Source organism: Thamnophis elegans, chromosome 6 (assembly GCF_009769535.1).
Source record: "Thamnophis elegans isolate rThaEle1 chromosome 6, rThaEle1.pri, whole genome shotgun sequence".
In the NCBI taxonomy this organism is placed as follows: domain Eukaryota; kingdom Metazoa; phylum Chordata; class Lepidosauria; order Squamata; family Colubridae; genus Thamnophis; species Thamnophis elegans.
The window spans coordinates 30,332,734-30,342,634 of record NC_045546.1 but is presented as its reverse complement, the minus strand read 5'-3'; the positions used below and the strand labels follow the sequence as shown (position 1 = coordinate 30,342,634).

Genomic DNA, 9,901 nt, shown 5'->3' with positions numbered 1-9,901 from the left:
AGGTCATGCATTATGTGGAGGTGGGTGGGCGGAGCCTCCTGCAGCCGCCGCTACCAGTTTGCCTGAATGGGAGAGAACTGCTGAATACCACCTCTGGCTTATCTGTGTCCTCAGGGTCACCTGAGTAGTGCTTCTGGTTCCTGTAGTCTGCAATTTTTTCTCTGGAAATCCATTCCTACTCCCACACCATTCAAAGGGTGTTCATCCCAAATTGTATAGCTAAAAGCCTGTAGAGATTCGCAGTCATCCAGGTCATGGTTGTCCCAAAGGTGCTTTTTCAGGAGGTTACTGGACTTTCTTGTTTTTTCTTTGAAGACGTTTCCCTTCTCATCCAAGAAGGTCTGACAGGATAATCCTTCCATTCCCTACTATCCTGTCAGAGCTGAAGAAGCTTCTAATCTGAGAAGCGAAACGTCTTCAAAGAAAGAACCGTTGCTGCCTCCTGAGGAAGCACCGTTGGGTCTACGCTCGCAGCTGTTCTACAAGGCAAGCCTGGGCACTAACTGAGATTCAGGCAAACCACGCCTTCGCTATCCTCCCGGCAGTGGGCCGATCTCCGTGATGTCACAAAGGGGAAACAAAAAACGAAGAAAAGACCGGCGTTCTAAAGAAGCCGGAAGCTTCAGGTTGCCGTGAGGACACTTAGGGGAGAACTGCAAGAAGGGAGAGCCGGTGCCTCGAAAGCAGGAGGGATTGAAAGGAAACAAGGCGGGGCGCGTCGAGAACCCCACCAATCGTCGTGGTTAAGGCTGGGAGCCTTTCTTTCCTCGCCTTCCCGGAGTTGGAAATCAAGGACGGCCACGGGAATCGCGGGGCGGGGGTGTCACGGACTTGGCAAGAATCGCTTGCAATGAAGGTTAACAGTGGCGGTGCTTTGCTCTCATGGTACATGGTTCAATAATAATAATAATTACTACTACTGATAAGTGTAATAAGGAATCCTGTTGCTTTATCTAAAGGATCCATTCCTTACAGGAATCCTGTATTGCTCGGTGCACGGTCGCAGGTAGTTAAGTGGAGTTACCGCTAAGTGGAGTTACCTTGGAGAAAGTCTTTCCGCCCATCAGCGTTTACTGACGACTTTTGTCTGCCCGAATCTTTTTTTCTTCAACGTTCAGCGTTCAGCGACTTACTCCCCTCCCCCGAGTTCTTTAAAGCGTTGAACGGATCTCGGTCCCTCCCCACCCACCCACGCACTCTCACGCTTGTATTCCGATGCGGGTCGCGGTCGGAGCAAGGTCCCGTTGTTGTTGCTGCTGCTGCTGCCGTGCGTGGCTGAAACATGGTCAAGAGGCCGGGGAAAAGAGCCCGAGCCCAGGAGGTGGAAGAGACGCTCTGTTGCTGCGAGTATCTCAATCGGAAGGGCCAAAGGAGCCACCTAGCGGCCTGTCTCTGCGATTGCGAGGACCTCGACGAGTGCTGTGAAAGGTGAGGAGAGGGGGGGAGGAGGGGAGGGGGGCTGTTTCAGAGGATTTACTGAAGCTTGGGAGTTCGTTAGGGAGGAGGCGGGGAGACTGGTGGCTTGTGGGCATGTCACTGGCCTTGGTAGCTAGCTCTGGATTTCCGCGTGGTTTAGTATATAGTACCTGTTAGGATAGATCAGAGGTCTTCAAACCTGGCAACTTTAATACTTGTGGACTTCAACTCCCAGAATTCTCCAGCCAGCTATGCTGTTGGGGACCCCTGGGATAGATTGTCGCCCCCCCACCCTCATGGCTGGTAGACTTAGACTGACTTTGTCACTTTGAATATACACTAATCGGCATACATTAAAATGAAATTTCATTGCATACAGCTATGCTAGCTGGATAATTCTGGGAGTTGAAGTCCACAAGTCTTAAAGTTGCTAACTTTGGGGACCCCTGGGATAGATTGTCGGCCCCCACCCTCATGGCTGGTAGACTTAGATTTACTTTGTCACTTTGAATGTGCACTAATCGGCATGTTAAAATGAAATTTCGTTGCATACAACTATGCTAGCTGGAGAATTCTGGGAGTTGAAGTCCACGTCTTAAAGTTGCCAGGTTTGGGGACCACTGGGATAGATTGTCGCCCCCTCCCCTCATGGCTGGTAGACTTAGACTGATTTTGTCACTTTGAATGTACACTAATCGGCATACATTAAAATGAAATTTCATTGCATACAGCTCTCAAAAGGGTCTCCACCTCTAGTATATACTACACAAGCGTGACAAAATAAATAAATACAAAATTATGCATGTACCCACATGTATATTACATGACAGGGAGAAACAACACAGTTTAGTTTGGATGTATACATGTACATAGCGAAAGAAACGAATCTTGCGAGTTTACCAGACGGCTGGCATAGGGAACAAAGCAGTTACAGAATCTGGTAGTCTTCCTAGAAATACTTCAAACCCTCCTCCCAAGGGGGAGCAACAGAAACAGACCGTGAAGTGGATGTGTGGGGTCTCTAACAATGCTTTGAGCTCTAAGCACATAGTGCTTATAAGCGGTATCCTGAAGGACAGGAAGCGAGCTTCCTATAATTTCTCTTCTGTCCTTACCACTTTCTGAATGGACTTTCTCTCTGAGGCACTGCAGCTACTAAACCAATTGTGATGCAGTTTGTTAAAACACTCTCAGTCATGCCTCTGTAAAAAGTGGCTAGGATAGAGGGAGAAAGATGCCCTCTCCTCATCCGATGCAGGAAATGCAGACGCTGGTTTGAATGCTTCACTAAGGATGACCTGTGGAGAGACCAGTTCAGATTGCTAGTTATCTGCACCCGCAAATAACTTTATACTGTTGACCACCTCTACAGCTGCATCCTTGATAGCAATAGCAGTTAGACTTATATACCACTTCACAGGGCTTTCAGCTCTCTCTAAGCGGTTTACAGAGTCAGCATATCGCCCCCACAGTCTGGGTTCTCATTTCACCCACCTCGGAAGGATGGAAGGCTGAGTCAACCTTGAGCCGGTGAGATTTGAACTACTGAACTGCAGATAATAGTCAGCTGAAGTGGCCTGCAGTACTGCACCCTAACCACTGTGCCACCTCGGCTCTTTATACTGTATACTTTATACTATGGTGATACTCTACTACCTCTACCTGGTACTACTTACTACCTGTTAGTTCAGGTAGATAAAAAAAGATTCTGCCTTCCCATTCTGACTCATTGGGTCTACATGTCCCTTCTTTCTGAGCAAATAGTCTTGTTGATTAGAGATGCTATTGCCTTGCGTAGGTTAAAATGTAAAAGCAGAAGACGAACTTCCCACCAACTGTTGTATTTTTGCTGATAGCATGGAACGGTTTTCCCTGAATCACTGCCCCCCAAGTGTGTTGGATTACTGTATTCATCATTGCTAGATTTGAAAGTGATGGGAATTGTGGTCCAGTTCAATTAGCTGACAGTAGGGTTGAAGTGTTGTAATGTGACATGTGTTATCTGCTGGACTATGACTCTGCTTCCCTTGGGTGGGGTGTAAAGAACAGAAACTTGTCTGAAGCTGGTGATTGTCCAAATGTGTTACTGCTTTTTCTTGTATGAACATGTCCTTAGAAAAGTATGCTTCTCTCCTGTAAAAGTAGAATCTAAAGATTTTCTCCCTGCAAGTTTGATGCGGTGCAAGTTAATGTGACAGAAGCTAGCAGAAATGTTTTTCTTGTTCTGTTTGGTATATTATGAGCAGAGTCTGTGCTTTTTCCTAACAGATGGATGACTTGCAAGACTTTACCTCCCGGAATATTGGAGAGAATCACAGAAACCTTCACGGATCGTTTCCGTTTTCCATGGATTCGAGGGGCTGTAAAGATCGATATCAGCCTCCTTCCGCCAATCATCTTGCTTCCTTTTTTCCTTCACATAGCAGCCTTGCACTTCCTTTTGGCCCTCATTATCCTGATATCGCTTCCTATACTAGTACTATGGTATTACTACCTCACACATAGGAAGAAAGGTCAGACTCTCTTTTTCTTAAGCCTGGGCCTATTCTCCCTAGGTTATATGTACTATGTATTTCTCCAGGAAGTGGTTCCCAGGGGCCATGTGGAATACAGTCAGGTGGCTCTTCTTACTTGTGGGTTAATTCTGATGCTTGTAGCCCTACATCGAGCCAAGAAAGATCCTGGCTACCTTTTCAGCCAAATGAACAGCGACAAAACACTTCGCCAAGACAGTTGCAGTAATAACATGTTCAATAAGAATGGCCTGGGAAACTCCAATGGGCTTTGCAGAGTACCTGTCTTAGGTGTTGCTGTACACACTAACACTGAGAGCTACTCCGGAACATTGGAAGCAGAGAAGAGTCAGGGCACAAAAGACTGGTGCACCATATGCCAGTTGGTTAGACCAGCTCGAGCTGGACATTGCCGAATATGTGGCAGGTGTGTGAAGAGACTGGATCATCACTGTGTCTGGTACGTTTCTTAGTTGGCCTTGAATTTTTTTCCTAACTTTTCTGTTTGCAGCAAGCTGTAGTTCTCTCTGAAATATTTTTCTACCTTGGTTTTATCTGTACATGAGTGGTTCCATTGACTTGTTATCTCTGTTGAACAGATTGTGTTCCTAAGCCTTTATCTTTAGGCTTTCTTGTGTTTGCCATTACTTGGGGAATTTCTGTTCAAAGTTACAAATATCAGTATTCCCATTTCTAACCAGAGGCGGCAGAAGTGAAATGCAGGGTTTTCTGCAAGTAAATCATACCATCAGGATGTAAGAGTTGAAGGAACTTTGGATATCATCTATTAAAGCCCCCTGTTTAATGCAGGATGAACTCTACCACCGCGGAGCACCACTAATCTTCCAACTCGCATGAAAGAAACCAGAATGATTTCTTTCAGAGCTTCATGTATTCTTTAGGGTGGAAAATCAGAGTTATCTGCACACATCATCTTGGGCCTGTTTTCTGTGATTTAAATTGCCTCCATGGATATAAGGCTTATCCAAGATTTGGAATGATTTCTTTATTTAAAAAACTGACATGGAACTTGGCAGAGGTGAACAGAAGAGCAGATTGGGGCATTTAAGATAAGCAGACAGTGAATTGTGTGCAGCATTTGCTAACAATTTGGACAAGTCTTACCCAAATGCCTTAGTGCAAGGCATTTGTTAAACAGCAAGCACATAGTCTTTGAAGTATATGAATAGAATTTATGCACATTTGGGGCATTCAATCTTTTGGAATATAGATTATAAACACTTCTGCTTGAGATTGTTCCTGTTTCAGCAATGAGATTTTTTTGGGGATAGTAGCTCCTATTAAGCAATATAACATGCTGTTCCTGAATTATATTTACACAAGTGTCTCTTGAACCCCACCCCCCAAAAAATCTGCTTTCTTTTCTCATTTGTCATGTGTACCTATCTTTTGTCCAAATCACAAAGTAGTTGTGTTTATTTTGTAAGCTGTGAAGAGACAGTTATTTCAGATTTTTTTAAAATGAAGACAAGTATTTAATGAGCACTTTAGATTCTACCTTTTTCTAAATCATGTTACTGTAATATCATATTTCCCCTTTGTTTCTTGAAGGATTAACAACTGTGTTGGAGAACAGAACCATCAAGCTTTTGTCCTTGCCCTCTTCCTTTTTCTAGTCACTTCAATGTATGGAATTTCTTTGACTTTGGATACCATTTGTAGGGGAAAAAACACTCTCAGTGCTCTGTTCTACTGTCCTGGTGTCTATGGCGAATACAGGTGAGAGAATGCTCACTAACTTGATAGGTTCAAGTCAAGATAATCCCTAGAAGAAAATTGTGGGAATTCTATTTTTTTTTAGTCTATGTAATAGTTTTATTTGCTCGTTTACATGAGAAATTTTGCACTTTCATAAGGAAAATGTAATTGCTTTCCAATGTGATGCATTGGGAGCTTAATGTTACACACACTTCTGTGGAGGAAATTTCCATCATCTCAAATGTCCTGGGTTCTTTTTGTCTGCTAGTGAGAGTTCTCATACTTTATTCTTTCTTGTCTTTTTTAATTGAAAAGACAATAATTCTGTAACTTCGCTTATATGGGGTGTGCTTCCACCTTGGCTTATTTTTAAATAATCTGTGTTGGGTTAAAATCTTGAGTTTATTTCAGTTATTTCTGGAGAAAAAAGTTAAACCATTTATTTGCAGTTATTTAATTCTATCTTTCCTCCCTAAAATAGTCATAGACATGTGTGCTAAAAAGAGTAAAATGATATTCACAAAAAGTAACCGGCAATAACATTAATAGGCCATCTAGCAAGTAACAGTTGCATACCAAAGGACTGAAGTATCCTTCTAGATCAGCTTTATACTAAAAAAGGGGAAACAAACATATCACCTGGGGGAGAAGTGATTGGGTTGTATGTTGTTAGAATAAGGATATCCATTCTATTCCCATATTTAATCTAACAAATTAGGATCCGATGCTTTACAATTGCACAGCTTACTTGCTATTTTAGTTTACCAGAAATAGGAGAATGCTCCAGACTAGTAATGGGAAATTATTTTTGTTCATTAACTTTTGTATTAATCGTGCCTTTCTGTTCCTCATTTAGTTCAGCCCTGACATTCACCTGTGTATGGTATTGCGCCATTGTAACTTCTGGTATGAGCTACATCCTTTTTCTTCAGCTCTTGAATATCAGCTATAACATGACTGAGAGAGAAGCTCGCATTGCATTACGGGAGAATACTGGAAGGAGGATGTTATGGGGCATGATGGTTGACACGGGCCAATATAATCAAGGTTTTCTGTACAATTGGATCCAGTTTTTCACCTTGCGCTCATCTGATCTGCAGCAGTCTGCCGAAGATGTCGTATGAAGGAGTTTTTAATTTATTAACTTAACTTAACTTATCATGTATCTAAAGGCATTCTGGGCAAATAGCTCTCATTCTCTTGCAAATGAAGACTGGAGCACAAAGATCCTTTTAAGCCATACAGCAAACTGCAATACCACTTTCTCAAAAACATGCACATACCAAATGTTTTGTAGGAAGACCTTGGTATGATTGAGATGGTTTATATTCTTCACGCCATACCTATTAGTGTCAGGTGAGGAAACGGAAATATAAAAACAACCATCACAAGTGAAAGAAGCAATGACTTCCCTGTTGAGGTTAATGTGACCTTGAGGTTTTAGCATTTCCTTGAAGGCAGCTCATACTTTTTGTTCTCGGCTCATTCTGTGGCATATATGGATATATCAATCAGGTGGTCAGAGTATTATGCTGGGAAGTTATAGACTCTTTCTTTATATGTAGAATAGCCCCCCAGGTACACCTCCCAGGAAAGATTCAAGAAATTTGACTCTAAAGAGGAGCATTTATTGTGAAGGCAAGGGTATTCAACTCAGAAGAGTTTCATACCACAATCTGCTATGTCAGTTATGAATTAGATACAGTATAATAGTGTTGGAAGGGGCCTTGTAGGTCATCTAATCCAACCCCCCAGCCCACCCAAGCTGGAGACCTACACTATTTCTGAAAGATGGCAGTCCAGTCTCTTCTTGAAAGCTTCCAGTGATGAAGCTCCCACAACGTCTGAAGGCAAGCCTGTTCCATTGGTTGAATCTCTTTGATCCTGGGTTTTTTGTTTTGGTGGAGAAGCAGGTTGGTTATAGGAGTGATCCTGATTTGCAATTTTCTGGTTCTGATTTTTCTATGTGGAATTCCTGTCGTCTTTGTACACCCCAAATTTAACAGGCTGCATTCTTAATTTTATGCATTTCTCTGACGCAAAGGTAGTTATTAACTGGATAGTGGAGAAGGTTCTCAGTGTCGCTTAATCATGATATATTGTAGCCAAAACACTTAATTTTTTAAAAACTTTGCTATAAACCGTGAATTTTGTTAATAGATATAAGGAATTAAAAAGGGAACTTCCCTCATTTTTGTGTTTTTACCAAAAAAAGGAAGAGCTCTCCAATATTGTACTCATTAATATCTTCGCGTTAGACGAGCAGAGATATATAAGTGCCTATAGGATGGGCTTTTTTTAAAGCTGTGATTTGCATAGCTGATTTAATATTTTTTTCGTTACCTGCTTAACTTTGAGAATATGATTGATTTTAATTAATATATTTATCCCTTGCCTTAAAATGGCTCATAATGAACAACGTAAGATCAGAATTGCAAAAGCTATTTCTGCATGAATGTAAGTGGTTTATACATTTATATGAACTGCCCAGAGTTACTGAGAGTCAGATAGCGTATATATTTTTTTTCCTTCATTCGTGTCTGATTCTCGAAGACTGCCTGGACAAGTCCCTGCAATTTCCTTGAGAAGGCTTTTTTCAGGGGCCATTGCCTCCTTCTCAGAGCTGAGATAGTGACTAACCCAGGTCACCCAGCAGGCTTTGTGCCCAAGACAAGAATAAAAGTCACACTAGAGCCTCCTGTATCTAGCCTGATGTTTTAACACCAAACTCTGAGTTCTCATATATTTAATTAATAAATGAAGTAGCTAGTAAAAGCCCTTAAAACATCCAAATTCAAAAATAATGTAAAATCAACTACTTTTGATTGAAAATGAATATTGCAAATTGCGCACGATTAAAATCGCAGCTGATTATGGATCATCAGCCTAAGCGTAATCTTGTTTGAGGGCCTTATAAAAAAAATCCATCAAACTGAATTTTATACATTTTAAATCATACAAGTATGATTTGTAGGACTACAATGCAATCAAATTGTAAAAAAGGTCCAATTATACCAAGAAAAAACAGTTTGGAGAACTAGGGAATGTAGAAAATGTAGCTCCAGTTCTTTTTCTCTGTTATAAAGATGAACATATGGTAGATTATTTTTTGCAGTTGTTGGCATTTGCTAAATTCGCTGTGATTGATATACATAGTGTATGTATGTATGTATGTATGTATGTATGTATATGTATGTGTATATATATATATATATATATATGTATGTATGTATGTATGTATGTATGTATGTTTTTTTATTTGTAACAAATTATTTGTAATAATTTATAAACTAATAGTTTATTTGTAATAAATATAACAAAGGCAACAGTAAAAATATTGGGTTTCTGTCGTGATGGACTCTTGTGATGAGCCGAATGACAGATGATGGAAGCAGTTAGCTTCCTCCCATAATTGGGGCTTACCAGGGGTTGTAAAAATCTAATTAATATATATATATATATATATATATATATATATATATATATATATATATATATATATATATATATATATATATCAGATATATAATACATGTACACACACATACACATTTCAACAGAAATATCATTCTAAAGAAGATATTAACAGTATTATGGGATTATGTACATGCTAAAGTCCAACAAAAACCTGCTAATTTTCTAAGTAGCTAGCCAGTAACAAGAAACAAAATCCTCAAATTTTTAAAACATAGATATAATTCCAGCTTCTCTTTTTAATATTGGTTTGAAATGGTAAAATGTACATATTTAACTATAACAACCAAAAATACATTTTAGATAGTGTAGATATACTTGAAGAAATTATTACTGATATATGCTTAAGAGGGTTCCCTCCCTCTCCAAGGCATAAAATGGGCAATGTTGTCTCCATGCCTGACCCTCATAGAACCCCAAAGAAGCTGTACAATATTGCTGTCAAAACGCAATCTGGATAGACATTGACAATATCTTGTGGCATGAAGGAATGTTGCAAGGAACAACAGAATCAGAGGTAGTATTCAGCAGATTCTGACCAGTTCTGGAGAATGAAGATTTTACTATCCTTTCCCTGTCATGCCCACCAAGCCAAACCACGCCCACCAAGCCACACCCACAGAACTGGTAGTAAAAAAAAATTGAATCCTATCACTGAATGGAATGTATTAAAACTCTACAATCCCCAACTTTTTAGCTTTTCTTGGGAAAGTTAAAAGGACTGAATGTCAGAAATATAAAGCACAATTTTTTGAAGAAAGTGTTACCATGTAAATACA

The 9,901-nt window shown here is 40.4% G+C and overlaps 1 protein-coding gene across 2 annotated transcripts; it reads left to right on the top strand.

Annotated features, from left to right (window-relative positions):
* Positions 1-561: 561 nt before the first annotated feature.
* Positions 562-8,781, top strand: ZDHHC23 (zinc finger DHHC-type palmitoyltransferase 23). 2 transcript variants are annotated; one of them, XM_032219261.1, is made up of 5 exons: positions 562-612; positions 1,319-1,428; positions 3,685-4,389; positions 5,502-5,669; positions 6,505-8,781. In XM_032219261.1, exons 1-5 carry the CDS (start codon positions 562-564, stop codon positions 6,770-6,772), a joined length of 1,302 nt encoding a protein of 433 aa, XP_032075152.1. In that variant the 3' UTR covers positions 6,773-8,781. The 2 variants fall into 2 exon arrangements, with proteins under 2 accessions (XP_032075152.1, XP_032075151.1); XM_032219260.1 differs by lacking the exon at positions 562-612 and having other exon boundaries at positions 648-1,428.
* The last annotated feature ends 1,120 nt before the right edge of the window (positions 8,782-9,901 follow it).

Bases quoted from the DNA above. Each gene is read 5' to 3' on its own strand.
- ZDHHC23 (XM_032219261.1), top strand. From the start codon at position 562: ATGTCACAAAGGGGAAACAAAAAACGAAGAAAAGACCGGCGTTCTAAA. The intron at 1,429-3,684 runs GTGAGGAGAGGG...TTTTCCTAACAG, and splicing joins CTCGACGAGTGCTGTGAAAG to ATGGATGACTTGCAAGACTT. The intron at 4,390-5,501 runs GTACGTTTCTTA...TGTTTCTTGAAG, and splicing joins CTGGATCATCACTGTGTCTG to GATTAACAACTGTGTTGGAG.